Source organism: Phaseolus vulgaris, chromosome 6 (assembly GCF_051622355.1).
Source record: "Phaseolus vulgaris cultivar YP4 chromosome 6, ASM5162235v1, whole genome shotgun sequence".
Lineage (NCBI taxonomy): Eukaryota > Viridiplantae > Streptophyta > Magnoliopsida > Fabales > Fabaceae > Phaseolus > Phaseolus vulgaris.
The window spans coordinates 36,429,890-36,445,299 of NC_143503.1; the positions used below are offsets into that span (position 1 = coordinate 36,429,890).

General features: G+C 30.1%; 2 protein-coding genes across 2 annotated transcripts; both read right to left on the minus strand.

The window, feature by feature from the left end:
* Nucleotides 1–1,794: 1,794 nt before the first annotated feature.
* On the minus strand, nt 1,795–7,241 carry LOC137832752 (MADS-box protein JOINTLESS). Its single transcript, XM_068641085.2, has 9 exons — nt 7,152–7,241; nt 6,702–6,920; nt 4,685–4,760; nt 3,752–3,813; nt 3,554–3,653; nt 3,051–3,092; nt 2,497–2,535; nt 2,278–2,378; nt 1,795–2,077 (listed from the first exon to the last, which is right to left on the minus strand). Exons 2-9 carry the CDS (start codon nt 6,887–6,889, stop codon nt 2,059–2,061), a joined length of 627 nt encoding a protein of 208 aa, XP_068497186.1. The 5' UTR covers nt 6,890–6,920; nt 7,152–7,241; the 3' UTR covers nt 1,795–2,058.
* A 2,854-nt stretch (nt 7,242–10,095) lies between these two features.
* On the minus strand, nt 10,096–14,136 carry LOC137832759 (ubiquinol-cytochrome C chaperone family protein). The gene is made up of 7 exons (XM_068641096.2): nt 13,845–14,136; nt 13,533–13,746; nt 12,417–12,583; nt 12,052–12,176; nt 11,820–11,880; nt 11,235–11,283; nt 10,096–10,466 (listed from the first exon to the last, which is right to left on the minus strand). The coding sequence occupies exons 1-7, from the start codon at nt 13,989–13,991 to the stop codon at nt 10,387–10,389; spliced, it is 843 nt and encodes a 280-aa protein (XP_068497197.2). The 5' UTR covers nt 13,992–14,136; the 3' UTR covers nt 10,096–10,386.
* Between the last annotated feature and the right edge of the window lie 1,274 nt (nt 14,137–15,410).

The following is a 15,410-nucleotide window of genomic DNA, read 5'->3' on the forward strand; positions in this document are numbered from 1 at the left end:
AGTGTACATGTATGCATGTATTACCTTTATTTTTATATAACTATTAAACTATCTCTCTAAAATTTTATTAAGGTTGTTTATTAGTGGATTTGATTAAAAATCAAATAAAATCCAATTCAATATTTTTCATTAGTTATTTTTTATCTGATTTTGGAAACTTTTATTACAATCTAAATAAAAAAAACGGTGAGTTTTGATTCAAATTTAGTTAATGGGAATTACAAATGTTGCTTTTTATTATTATTATTATTATATAAAAGAGGAATTCTCTTTTTTTTACACAAATGTTAAGTCATTTCATATAAATTATTTAAAAAATAAAATTATTTTTTTAATTTTTTAAATTAATGTTAAGGGAGTTTTTATATGCAAATTAACTTATCACTCTTTTCTTAATAATCTTATTTGAAGGAAGCAATCGAAAGAGAGATAACATACTTTCACTCTCATTTGATTCTCACATCAAATCTCACATATCAAGTAAAGTAACCATCATTTTAAATATTTTCTCTATTTCATTTCAAAAAAACTCTATTCTTTGGTAAAATCATCATTCTTTTGTATCTATCATCACACTCTCCGATTCCAAAATTATCAATGAAAGAAGAGAAAAAACTTAAAAAATAAGAGAAACTCAAATCAGATGAGAGAAAAAAAGAGGTTGATTAGTCAATTTATCATTTTTCTTTTACATGTTATTTTTTTTCTTTTCAATTTTGACTCATCCAAGAATATTTTGACTCATTGTAAAAGTTGAATAAGAGAGAAAATTGTTGGAGATCCCACATCGACTAGAGATGAGGAAAATTCATTATATATAAGTGAGTGCATACCTCAATCCTATGAACCGGTTTTATAGAGTTGAGTTAGGCTTAAAGTTCACTTCTTAATAGAAATTGCATATACACAGACCCAACACAAATGAGACTTCATTATTTAAACGTGACACAAAAAATTATTAATTAAATAGACAGGTTTGAAAAAAAAACACACATTTTGAAGTCTGAAGCATGACATATGCACCGAAGCATAGCACTAAACAAGTGGTATACTAAGAGACAAAGTTAAAAGGAGGAGCCACCATAATTCTTGGTTCAATTATCCACATGCATCTATAGTAAAACGTTTATAGTGTCAAAAACATGCATGTATCCAACTAAAGCAACTCAAGGTTTTTTTTTTGTCATTTTTTTTACAGGAATTTGAAGATGTACACATATCATGGACCTTAATATAAAAGCAAACATAAAAAAAAAAAGCTTAAGCCAAAGTAAAGTGTGAAATTTGCGTTCATGTTTTTGGTTTATACATGACTGTAATTAATTTTAGTTTTTGCGTTTTTTGTTATTTATTAATTAAGGGACATACTCTGAAAAAAGTAAGTAGAGAAGCTGCCTTAGAATTTAATATTGGACGTGCATTTAGGTTTGCCTTTCTGTATGCATTAATGTCAGAGACGTGCTCATTTATGAAAACTCAGACACGTGATTCTCGTTTCGATAGTTATTAATATTTTTTACTCAAACAAATATTATGTATATATACTGTATATAAAAAAAAAACTTGTTTACAGATACTGTATATGATGTAGCTATAAACTGTTTAATGGGTTATAGAATATTGTTCAAAAATTAAATATTTCCACGGTATTTTATATATTTTAGTTATATTTTTCTTATTATTATAAACAAACTATACTAATTTTTATATCATTTCAACTTTTAAGAATTATGAACGAAACAAAATAGTATTTATTTATCTTCAATTTATTAAAAGTAAAAACAAACCAGAAGATTTCTTTTTTGTCTGTTCTGAATTTTTAGATTTATAAATAACCATTCCTATCTATTTAAGCTGCCACGTTTGGCATAATGACAAGTGCAATGTTCTGTTTAGGTTACAAAATAAGTTGCCCCAGCTGTGAATATTTTCAGCTGCTACTATCAAAAGCAAATTGTTTTAAATTCCAAAAAACAACACTGATCTTGTGTTTCATACAGAAATGGAAAGCTAATCTGTTCACTTCTCACTATGATCCTCTGAACCAATATTTCTGTTTCATTCAAATAAACGCAGCCTGCATGAACATAGAAATTAAGATAATCACAAATGAAAAGGAGCTTCTGAAGTAGCACCAGAATGAAGCATTCCATAAATTTTGTAATCTCCCAGATCGTGTGATCAAACATGTTGAGATGTTAATTACAATCTATTCTAAAAGACGAAAACATGTTGTATCTGACTGTTATAGAAGGATGAAATGAAGTGTAAACTAACCCCAAATTGAGAGATGTGTCAGAAGGGCCATTGTCTGGAGGAAAATCAGATGAACTGCTGGTAATTGACTCATAACATTGCCTTTGTTCTGGAACCAACTTCTGTTCATAAAAGTTCTATTAAAATACTGATATTGATTATTGCTAAGTAAGTTTCAAAGTACGATATCTGTGTCAGAAAGCTCCTCAATAATGAGCTAGGTTTTGAAGAGCCTATCACCTGCTTCAATTTCTGGTTCTCTTCTGTAAGTTCGGCTTCCTTCACAAGCAAATTAGTTGCCAAATACATTGCAGAAAAAGGTTCAGTGAATAAAGATTCATGAAAAAATTGCCAACATGCTGCATTATTATAAACAAACAAAACAAACAAAAATTCTTTTTCAACTCAAAATTAAAATATTTCATTCTTTATAATTAGATAAAGACCTCACTTTATAAGTTGATTTTATGAAGTTAAATTAAACATAATATCAGAATCATTTAAAATTTATCACATAAAAATCGCAAAATTCAAAGTTATATGCCTTTTGATTACTTTTTAACTATCATTAGGACGAATAAACAATATACTTTTAGCTTATTTTCTATCACATCGGTCTCTATCTGTTTGTGAATCAGAAATGTAATGAAGTGTGAAGTTTCGGGTGAATAACTGAATATGCAGTATCCGTTGGTTTCGAATGTTTGATATATTTCAAGATACAAATTTATTTGACAGAAATACGAATGATATCACAAAAACATATGGGATTTGAAATGTACGTGAGCTATTACCTTAGTTTTAAGGCTGTTGATCTCTTGTGTAATTTTTTCATCCTGAAATCAACACTTCAATTAATTAGTATTCTATGTGAAAAGCATGCACAATTTACAAGTACAAAGTTTACTTTATTGTGATTATAATTTAAAATAAAGAAATATTTAAAATAATTCTTTAGTTTCTGATGGGAAAATCTAAAAAGTTTTTAATTAAAGAAGGATGTAGAAAATTTTATGATAGAGTTTTAATTAAAAAAAAGGTATAGAAAAATTTATACTGAAAATTTAATTAGAGAAACTTTGTAATATAGAAAATTCTAGAAGAAAGTCTATATCTTTCCATAAACACCTATAAAATACTTCATTATATTTGACATTTTAAAACAAGAAAAATTAAGTTCACTCTTTTTATTCTCACATCTTTCTCTAACTTTTAGATGTACAATTAAGTTCTAGATTTCATCCCATAAGGGGAAAGAACTATGATGAACTTAGAGTACAAATAATTTGGGATAAACCTTAATTTTTGAAATAGTGGTCCAACGTCTGAGGAGAAGTTCCTCCAGTTTGTGCAGTTCTTGTATTGTCAATCCTTGCAACTCTTTCCCATTCAACCGACTGCATTAAAGAAGCATTTATGCAAATCATATCTCAATGAATGTATATTTTTTTTGTATATCTAAGTCTAAATTAAAGTAGTTGCAGTGATTGCATACCTCAGTTCATGAGTCTTATCTACTATTTCCTTGTGCAGCATGTCAAAAGACTCACTTCCAAGCTATCCATGGGACAATAGATAAAGAAGTGACATGAAATATATAGAATCATGTGATACCAAATGACCATGAGAAACAACAATACTTGTTCCACTAGATAGAATTATTAGACAAATCAAATCAATAACGTTAGACTCTTGAAAACAACATTTCATTATGTGTTTTATGTGAGACCGAGGAGGAATCGTCCTCACAACTTCTCTCTTAACTTGTCAGGTTGTGAGTGTTGTTTGGAATTGTTGGGATTTAGGTTAAATTTGTAAATCACTTTGCTCTAAAGGAACACTTCTAACAACTTCATTATCCTTGACTTAGCAAAAAAGACAATAAGTTGTGAAAAGGAGTGTGGGTATGCATTTGGAAACATAGAAATGAGATTGTGATTAACCAAACAAAAGTGAGTGCAAGTGAAATCTTTGCTCTGACCCAATGCAATCATGGTCTAGGTTAAAAAACAAGACTCTAAGAGCAATTTTTTTTTTTTCCGATTGAGTCCAATGTTCGAATACTTGCATTAATATGGTAGTAAAACGTTGATTTTGTGAGGATATAGAAGTCAGTATGTATTGGCAAGTTTTTCTTTCTTTTTTAGGGTGCTTTCAGATGTGATGTGTCGTGTATAAGAGTTGAAACACTTCTTTATATTACATTTCTTATTTTTTGCCGATTAAAAAAAACTCTTAAAAACAAATTTATATATTAAAATCTCAGACAAACCAAGACACCAGAAAAAAAAAAAGAGGCAAAACAGTAGGAGTACTCTAGTGAACTTACTTTTTTGATTGCAGTAAAATATTCAATTATCTCTGAGAAACAGAGGTCTTTAGGTTTCATCAGTTAATGATTGTTAGAAAGTAAAAGTAGTTATTATACCTGTTGTGCAGTAGATGAAATGTCTGATCCTTGAACACCAGAATGCCGATTTCGCCTTTCAAATATTTGTTGCATGCTGAAAATGACAAGGACAATTTCAAAACTATAAACACTTGTTTCTGTAATCATTTTTACTTCAACTGATTTGCATTCAATTCTCATTCAAGAAATTTTTTAAACTATACAATAAAATAATAATATATATAAAAAGGTGTTTCAACCTATACACAACAAAATAATAATGTAAAAAATATATACAATAGAGAATTATTTTATATTTATACTACTAAAAGTATAAATAATTAATAATCATATAATCTTTCTAAAAAATATTTATGTTTTACTACATAAGTACAAAATAATCATAAAAAAAACTACTTAAAGATAGTAGAACATATCTTTCTTCACAACATTTACATTAAGATTCAAATTTCCACATTATAATTTCGCAACACATTATAGTCATCCACTTTCATAATTTTTTTATTAATAAAGAATTAAATCAATAAAATGAACACTTCAAGATCCTCCAATTCTTATACAAAACAATCTTCACAACCCTAAGTAAAACCACTATATATGTAATTCAACTCGATTAACCAAACATTCTTCTTCCTGCACCTAGTTCTAAAAACCATATAACTTATATTAGAAGAGAAACATTTACTCATTACAATGAATCTTCCCAAAAATAGACTAAGAATATGTAGGTATACTCAAGAATACTCACTTTCATAGTAAATGTTGTAGAAATAGGAAATAAAAGATGTAGGTATACTCAAGGATACTAAAGAATTTACGTTGTACTAATAGGTATTTGGTATCCTTCATTATACTTCCTACATCATCTTTAGATAGTTATTTATGTACTTGAAGTTTCATGTCTTACACGAATCTTGTGCTATAAAAGATTAGACTAACTATATAAATATATATAGATTTGTGCATTTTGTTCAGCTTAATTTTGTACTATTTTAATATCTGATAACTTTTTTTATCAGCAAGAAAAAACATAATAAATGTAACTCACTTTAGGGATGGTCAAGAAAATCCGAACTGTCTTAAGAAAGTGAAATCGATTAAATAAAAAATGTTTCAATTTAAGAGACCAGAAGATCGAATATAACTTCAAGTGAAACCACTGGCAAGAAATTCTCATGCAAAGCTCCAAGATTAATCCTTAAGTAAAAAAATCATGGTTAAGTAAAGTCTTATGATTCCTAAGTTTAAACCTTTTACGTATGGTTAAGTAAAGTCTTCTGAACATAGGGTATTCAATTTCACTTTGGATATTTTTAATAGAAAGTCACTCCAACTAAGTATAAAAAACAAATTTTATTTAATTTGAGTTGATTTTTATTTGATATAAAATTCCGACTGAATTAAACCAAATATTTATTCTTTCATTATAAATAAATTTTATATTTTTATTATAAAATTGTTCAACACTTTATAATAAAAAATTGTCAATTAAAAATCACATGTTGTGAATCACTTTTATAATTTTTATATTTATAATTTTAATTTTCTTACCAATTAAAAAAATCACATAATATCATAATTAAAAACTATAATACAAAATTTGTAATTATTATTATTTTGCCGAAATAGTTTTAATTTAGTTGTAAAAACGATATTTCACTTAAATTTTATTAATTGAAGTAAGCTATGTACTTGATGTATTTTTCAACCTTCTACAATTTTCATCTGTTGCCATTGCAGGCACTACCAGGTTTTATTCTCTCTATATAAAACGTGTGTACTGGTATAATTAATTGTATTGTTGATAATCATATTTCTTGTAGTGGATCAGTTCTATGAAAGAAATTCATATCTTTCAATACTGTCTTTGATAAAATATCAGCATTGATTTTTGGTCATTGCCATGAAATTAAAGTAGTGTTTTCATATTTTGTTTGACTGTTTAGGAGAATATGAGAAACATTTTTTGAATAAAGAAAATATAATAGAGATAAAATATAAAAAATGATAGAAGAAAAAGAAAAGATAGAAATACCTTGAAGTGGCGTACTCGAAGAGCTTGCTGGTGGCGGAAATGACTATGAGAGCAATCTGAGCGTCACAAAGAGTTGACAGTTCCTGAGCCTTCTTGAAGAGACCTTTTCTCCTCTTCGAAAATGTCACTTGCCTCGCGTTTATGTTCTCGATCTTCTTCATCGCTATCTTCCTTCTCGCCATAATCATCCAAATTCCAACCCAACAAACTCACATATCTCTGTATCATACGAGTGTCAGAGACTGAACAAAACGAAATATATTTGCATGTACGGTATGTTGGGGTTTTGGTTTGACACGTTAGAGGTATAAATTATGATAGATCTTGGAGAAGAAGCAAGAAATGAAGAGATGTGCAAAAGGAAAAGGGAAAAGGGAAAAGAAAGAGAAAGCTTGTTGATTTGCAAGGAATGAAAATGAAGGTGTAAAAGGGAAGATGATGAAGGCTTACCTAAGAAAGTGTGTGTGTTTATGTTTCCCAATTTCTGGCTGCTATTGCTCACTTTGGAATGTAGATAGGAGAAGTAAACACTCTTTTTATATTGTTTTCCAAAACGAGTATTTCCATATTTTATTTTATTTTTTTCATTTTCTTAGATATTTTTTCCGTACAGATGACTACTGTGTGAATCGCCAGCTATAATGACAAGTGATGTGATCTCATATCTACCCATCTGTAGTAATCCATTTGCAAACTTTTTTTATCTTTTTCTAAGTCTCAAGCACTAAAGCTAACTTAAATAATTGAAATTAGGATTAAATTTTTTTTTATTCGTGTATAGCGAGTAGGATTTTTTTATTTATTTAAATTTTAGATATTCAATTTGTAAATTAGAATTAATTTCTTTTGTATATAAAGTGATATTTAGTTTTTTTTTAAAAATTATTATTGTTTTAAATTATACTTTAATCTCATAAAAATGACGAAATTTGCATTTATTTATATATTATATAAAATGTTAAAGGATACTAACTCGCGCATGTCTACAAACACTCGTTAGGATAAGATTAAAATGACTCTGATATTTTATTAAGAAATGATATTAACTCAATCTTATAAAAATCAGTTTATAAAGTGAGATAGTTACTAAAATATTTTTATTTATTATTGTGAAATTTTCAACACTCATTCTAATCATTTTCTTTCTATAAAGGAAAATAATTTTTTATCTTTATAATTCAAAGTTATATTTAAGATTTAAAGATCTTAAATTTATTTTCATATAAGTATAATTCAACGAAAGAATTTCATTGAAGAGCAGAAAAATTGACAGTGTAACCACTGAAAGATTCAGAAGTAACTAATAATAATGTGGTTGTTTTATATTCATGTCACTTTTCAAAAAAACACGTGGAATACAATATCATGTGATTGGTAGAAGCGTGAAAGATGGTCCAATGGATAAGATTCTTTAATTCAGACTCTAAAATCAATCCATTTACAGCTTCAAAAGCTATTAGGATTACTTATGCTCTCTTTTATTCCAACCATGGAGGAAAAAAAATGGAATTATTAAAGAATATGAAAAATTATAAAAAAAAAATAAGTGTTTTAAAGGAGGTGAATTCCCTCTAGCATAGGACTTGTGACACATTCTATTTCCACATACATCTTATTTTGACTTAAAAATAGTATCATAAAGATCAATCACGTATTGTCTCTTTATTTTAAAAATTAGTGTTTCATCATGATTTTATTAAAATAGATTATAACATGTTTTCATAAATTTAACAGATCAATTATACAAGTTAATTTGATCATATTTTTGGACACATCAAGAAACTATATATACAAGTCTAAAATATAAATATTAGAAACTTACATAATAATATTTTTTTTTTACCAGGACTAAATAAGACTTGTATTAAAGATACTTTTGTTCTTAATGATATCTAGTCATCCGTTTTGGTTTTCTTCAACGTTCAAGTATGTGTTTATAGTAAGTTATTGGGAGTTTTTTTTCATGCACCCCACATTTTTCTTCCTGGACCCTACATACTTTGAAATACTGAAAATATCATAGTTTTGGATAATTCCAAAATAGGGGTTATGTAAGCAAAAATATTTTTGAAACAGAAGTTCTGTAAGCAAAGGGTGTTTTTGAATTAGAAAATCTGGAAGAAAAAAAAAAATCATCCTTTCCAGAACACATTTTTTTATTTATTTTTGGATTGATAAATTCGGAATTAATAAAATATATTCAAAAAAATATGTTCCAAAAATATTTCAGAAAAAGCAATCCATAAGTCATTTTTAAAAGGGTAAAATAGTCTTCTTCAAAAATAATGGGGTGCAGAAAGAAATTTTGTTAGGGTGCAGGAAGAAACAGCCAAAGTTATTAATGTTATTGAATCTCATTTTGGCAAATGCTCCCTGCAACCAATCATTTTTAACCTGCACCCAACATATTTTTTTAATTTCCAAAAATGCCCTTAATTCCGGAAATAAAAATCCGGAATTGAAAATAATATATTCCGGAAAAATAAATCCGGAAGTAATTATTAAGTTTCGGAAATAAAAATCCAGAAACAAAAATTAAAATTCTATTTCGGACAAAAAAATCCAGAATTGAAAAATAATACATTCCGGAAAAAAATCCACAAAAGAAATAATTGTGTTTTGGAAATGAAAATCCGGAAACAAAAATAAAAAATCCATTTCGGATAAAAAAATCCGTAATATAAAATTTCGTTCCGGAAAAGAATATCCGGAACACATATTTCGGAAATTTTTTTTAAGGACAGTTTCGTCTTTTCCGCTGGGATCGGGTGCAGTGATATGGTACAGGAAGCAATTGCCTCTCATTTTTACCTATTTTCTGGACATGTATTTTTACTTATATGTGATGGGCCTTACTGACTATGGGCCTCTCTTAAACCCAATAGACTTGTTAATTAATAATTTGATGTTACTTAATAGCGTAATCCTTGATTAAGAGTGATAATTAAAATATCAAGATAAGAATGTTATATTGTACAAGTGACGTCCCTGCTTATGCAATATTATTAACACATACAAAAATAAATATACATAATATTTGATTGTAATATTTATTTATATATTTACACTAAAATAAATAACTGTGTAAGTTCATGGTATAGCCTCCAAACTACTCTGTTCATTTTAGTCGTGAATATGCATTTTAACTGGGTTCAGTACTTTTAGCACGAACTTCCCTATTTGTCTTATGTAAATAACTATTTTCTTGTCATTATGAATTCTATTTATTGTTTGAATTTTGTTTGGAAAAATCAATCTAAATAAATAAATATAAGTCTCTACTGCTCAAGGCTAAAACTACCCGTGGAAGTTAACAAGAAAGTGAACAACATTTTCATGAGCTTATCAAAAACAGAAACTATGCATGTCATTAATTACTGAAATATAAACTCTGTTTCGAAGGCAAGCATGAACAAACACTGGTTAATAGCAGCTAAAACGCTGTAAAGAACAGAGGACAGATAAAAGAGAGGGCCACACTTTTCAATCACTCTGCCCTTTTTCTTTTCTCGTTTTACAGGGCAAGAATATGAAAAAATCTAGTATCTTGACACCAACCTAATCAGGTATAAAGCCTTACGGAAAAGGACACGAGTATTTTGTCATAATTATTCAACAATTTTTTCTGTAAAGTAAAAAATAACAGCGTGTATTTTCAAATAACAAATTTATAAATAGTCACTAATCATTGAGGCCCCTTTCCTCTTCTGTTCTCATGCTTCAATAAGGTGAACATAAAATTCCCTGAAGTTAGTGCTTTTATATCTGCCAATTCAATAAAACTCAAAATTAAAAGAAAAAACAGAAAGTAGTATTTCCATAAGATCTGCTGAATTCTTTCATTGACATATCTTTCAAAGTTTCATGTATTATACTAGTAAAAAAACTAATATGCATGGAGTATCCGAGTTCAAAATAATTTTTAATGTTTCTTTGGGAGGGCAGAAGTAAAATGCAGAGAGCATTATGTAAATATTTAATGACTTGTGGAAATTATGTATGTTTTCAAACTAGATCATCAGAGACACCAGGGAAATAACAAAGAATGTTAAAAATCATTTTGTTAAAAGTGGGATTGCAGTCCGTAAGATAGCAGTTTAGCAGGAAGTCCATAAATATAAAGATGCATATCTCTATCCATTACAGAAAAAACTCATGAAACGTGTATGAAACTAGACATATTGATCAGAATATTCCACCAAATTAAGGTTAGTTCTTTGCAGATTACTTCCTTGCTGTCTATGGCCTCAAAACCCTTTTCAGCAGGTTTTCAAATGAGACCCTCATGGTGTGACGAGGAGCTCTTCAGCTCACTTTACCACCAAGTATAAAGAGCAGGCATTGGCCCATCGTTTTTCATCCACTTCATGATCAATTATAATATAACACATAATTACATACACAAACAATTATTACACATAAGGACAAAACAGATGGTGTTTACCTGCTTAAGTCGTCCACTTCATGATCAATAATAATTATAATATAAACATACACATACATTTCTTACAAAGAGAAAACAGACCGTTTTACCTGTTAAAGTCATGCAACTTGCTTCCCGGCGAGCATACCTGGCCAGCGCCTATAAAAAAATAGTTCAGTATGAACGTGTGTGTATACTTAATATAAACGACGAAAACAAGAAAGCATTGAGGATACAACTTAAAGCATCGGACATTTAGTTAAAATATGAAAGGCAAAGGAAAGAATGAAAAATAGTCTCTACTTCATTAAAAGTGATCACCATGCTTGCCTAGTTTGGAAAAGAAAATCCAGTGTTATGGTAATGTGTCAAAAATTTATCAATAATAAAAGGATGAATTCTTGAAGAGTCAAGCCATGCCAAAATATTAACCCACCCAGAGTGGAGGCAACTGGTGAATGGCAGCAGGTTAAGAAGTAACTTTATTGGTGAATGGCAGCAGGTTAAGAAGTAACTTCATTGGTGAATGGTTAATATTAACAAGTTATGTGGCTTGATGAACCACTTGCCCCTGGGTTCAACATCTTGGCTTAGATTGAATTACCAGGGAATGGTCCCAATCCCAAAAGCCTACAGTAGAAAATTCACACAATATTTTTCTGCAGATATGAAAAATGTTACATATATAGGCATACCTGCACTGATTGAGATGCAGCATTGTCTTCAGTTGAAGACCCATCTTCAGAGAATATATTCCTGAAACCCCCAAAAAAACACAGATGAGGGTAAACTATGAATATAAAGGAAGTAGTAGGTTAGACCACCGAGTCTTCACTGATTCAATATCCAAAACTGAGAGAAGCAAAGAATTGATCTAAAGTTTCCTACTTTCAACAAAAACAGAATTACACTCAGATTAGTACCTACCTCCATATGGCATTGGAGAAATCACTAGGTTTAGCTTCTGGAAGTATTGCAGTATCATAAGCAACAATGTTCCCATAAAATATCTTCTCGAGTTCTTTCATCCACTTAGTCAGTAGTAGGTTAACCTGCCATTTCAAATTGAACGGTCATAATTCACCAATACAGGCAAGTCCCCAGACTATTTTGGAAAAATTGCAAAACAGGAATTTAAGGCAAAATATCAAGGAAATATGATGTCAAACAGTTGTTACTAAATGTTTTAACAGGAAATATTGAGGAAAATTTTCACAATGTACATTGCTCCCAAAAACTTTCACAATGTACATTATTCCCAAAAATATATCTATTCATAAATGACTACTTACTCCAGCTTTGGACACTCTTAGCTCCACATCATGATTGTAAATCTCATAAAGGTACTGCCCAAATTCAACACCCTCCTTTCCCTCTTGCTTCAAGCGACGCAAACATAACCACATATGAAGTACAAGTAAAGAGAATGTTGTTTTGAATGTTTTCTCCAAGTTAAAAACTGCAAGCAAATGCAAGAAGTTTAGAATGCCAGAAGATCTAACACTAGTTTAACAAAACTTTACACTAATACAAATCAAACTCCTACCACACCACAATTACTCAATTATAATTGCAGACAACTAAGTTGTCAAAGCACATATATATCTAATCACCGGAGACACACTAGAACCGGAAAAGATAAACTTTACCAAACAAGCATAACACAGCTGCCTTTCCTTAAATGGTGGGAACTTCAAAGGCAGAAACAAATGTCAACAGGAGGAAATGTCTTCTTTAGTTTGTTTAAGATTGCTATCATCAGAAAACATATTCTCTTTATCCCACACGAAAATATAGAACAAAAAGAAAAAGAAACATTATCAAACAAAGTACTACAAAACACAGACACTCAAACAACATGGCTTTTTACTCGCTGTATATTCACCACCAGAGAACCTAATACAAAACATGAACCAAAGAAAGAATAGAGTGAAGTGATGTGAACAGTTTTGTCATGTTATACACGCGGAGGATGAATTTATCATTAAAATTCCATGCACAAATCCACTAAACCTTGTATTCCTATTCTACCAAGTACAAGTCAGCAGGTATTTAAAAATGTAGGACGGGAAACCAAGAGCTTCCACTGATAGCAAACAAGCAGAATATCATAGAAAATGGGTACAAATCTCCAAACTACCAAAGATGCATAACTCCTATATGTATGAAGCTTTGTATTGTGAAAAAATCATTGGCTGTCAATTTATTCAACCCCAAAAGCAGCCCAAAAGACTAAATTAGTGAGATTAAGGTTTCAAAGAAGGGTCTGCGAGTGTGATTTTGGCCACAAGATCAATCTTTTTGGGGTGCCCTCAACCACTACCGCAGTTTAAAAACTTGGATGGGGTACAAGAGCATAGTTGCGTGAGTGAATAGTGATAAGAGCATAAATGCATCTGAGAACGGACCTTCGTAAATGGGAGGTTTATCAACCTGTGAAATGATTCTACGGTAGACGACATTAGCCCCTCGAATTGACATGCTCTGCTTACTATAAAACATCATGAGTTTGAGCATGAAACGCTTGATGCCCTGATAGTTAGGTTCTTCAACTCTGAGGGGTGAGTCAGGGGGCAGGGCCAGCGAACAGGGTTTAGACCAGAACATTTTGTCTGGGTTAACCTGCGAAGAACAAATTCTGGGTTAGCAGCACCGAATGAATAGTAGTTGTGCAGAGTTTAGTTATGGTTGAAGAGCGAAAGAAAGTGAAGTTTGCATACCTCAAGGGGTTGAGGTTTGTCGTCTATGGTGGGCGCGGGTGCAACCCCAGCGTAGGTTTGGCGCGTGACATTCTGGAGAAAATTAAGATGGCTCCGTGATCCAAAGTTGGAGATTGGAGAAATTGCTTTGCTCCATCTTCGTAACATTCTGGTTATGAACACAAATCAAAACTTAATTGATTGTGTTATGCAGAACAACCCAGAGAACAACACAGTGACACGCAAAGCAAGAGATTGAAAAAATTAAAAAAATAAAATAAATAGAAAAGGATTAAACACAGAGCAACCCCTGCGGCTAAACTTGAACGGAGTTGATTTAAACCGGACTTTGATGGACCGGGTAGATGGACCGGGTCCTCACCCACTTATTACTGCTTATAATTAATCTTAGGTTGCTTCTTCCTGCACCTCCATACCTTCTTGTGCCACCCCATAAATTTTTCTTATTCCAAAAATACCCTTTTCAATATTCTGGATTACATAATCCAGAAGTTAATTCTCTAATTATAGAAAAAGACTTCCAGATTATGTAATTCAGAAGTCTTTTGTGATTAGCTTCCAGATTACATAATTCGGAAGTCTTTTCTATACATAAGATTAGCTTCCGGATTATGTAATCCGGGAGTCTTTTTTTTTATATGTGTTATTAGCTTCCGGATTACATAATCTAGAAGTCTTTTCTAAATATGAAATTGACTTCCGAATTATGTAATATGGAATTTATCCGGATTACATAATCCATAGGTTTATTATTTCAAATCCAGGGGTGAAAAAAAAAGATAAAATGATATTTTCATATTTAGTATGGGGGTGGCACAAGAAGGTATGGAGGTGCAGGAAGAAAGAGTCTTAATCTTAATAAAAAGGGAATTTCTTTCTGCATTCCTACATTTTTCTTTCTACACTCCTACCTCTTAAAAATACCAGAATTATTCTTGATGATTTTGAATGATTTTGGAATATGGGTTCTGTAAGCAAAAGGTATTACCAGAATAGGGTTCCATAAGCAAAGTGTGCTTTTGAAATAGAAAATCTATAAGAAAAAACATCATTCCAAAATATTCTATTCAGAACACATTTTTTAAATTTTCAGAATAGTAGATCCGGAATTCATAAAATATGTTTTGGAAATATTTCATAAAAAATAATTTGAAAATCATTTTTAAAAGGAGTGAAATGGTCTTTTTCGAAAATTATGGGGTGCAAAAAGCCATTTGTTGGGGTGCAGGGAGAAATACCCCAATAAAAGAAAGAAAAATTGAATTGCGTTATTTTGGGCCTGATGTTGAGTGGCCCAGCCCAGTGGAGAGGAGGAAGTGAGTCCTTTTAATCAAAACCCTGGTTGAGAGTGTGCAGCCTCGGTCCTAAATCACTGGTCACAACGCATAAAGCTCGTTCACTTTTCAATTTTGTACTTTTTACATATATTAATTATTACATAATAAATTTAATTAACATACAAAAATTTAATAAAATAAAATAATAAGAATTAATAAAATAAAATTTTAATATAAAAATACATAGTTATTTATAATAAACAAATTATATAATTATTATTATTATTAT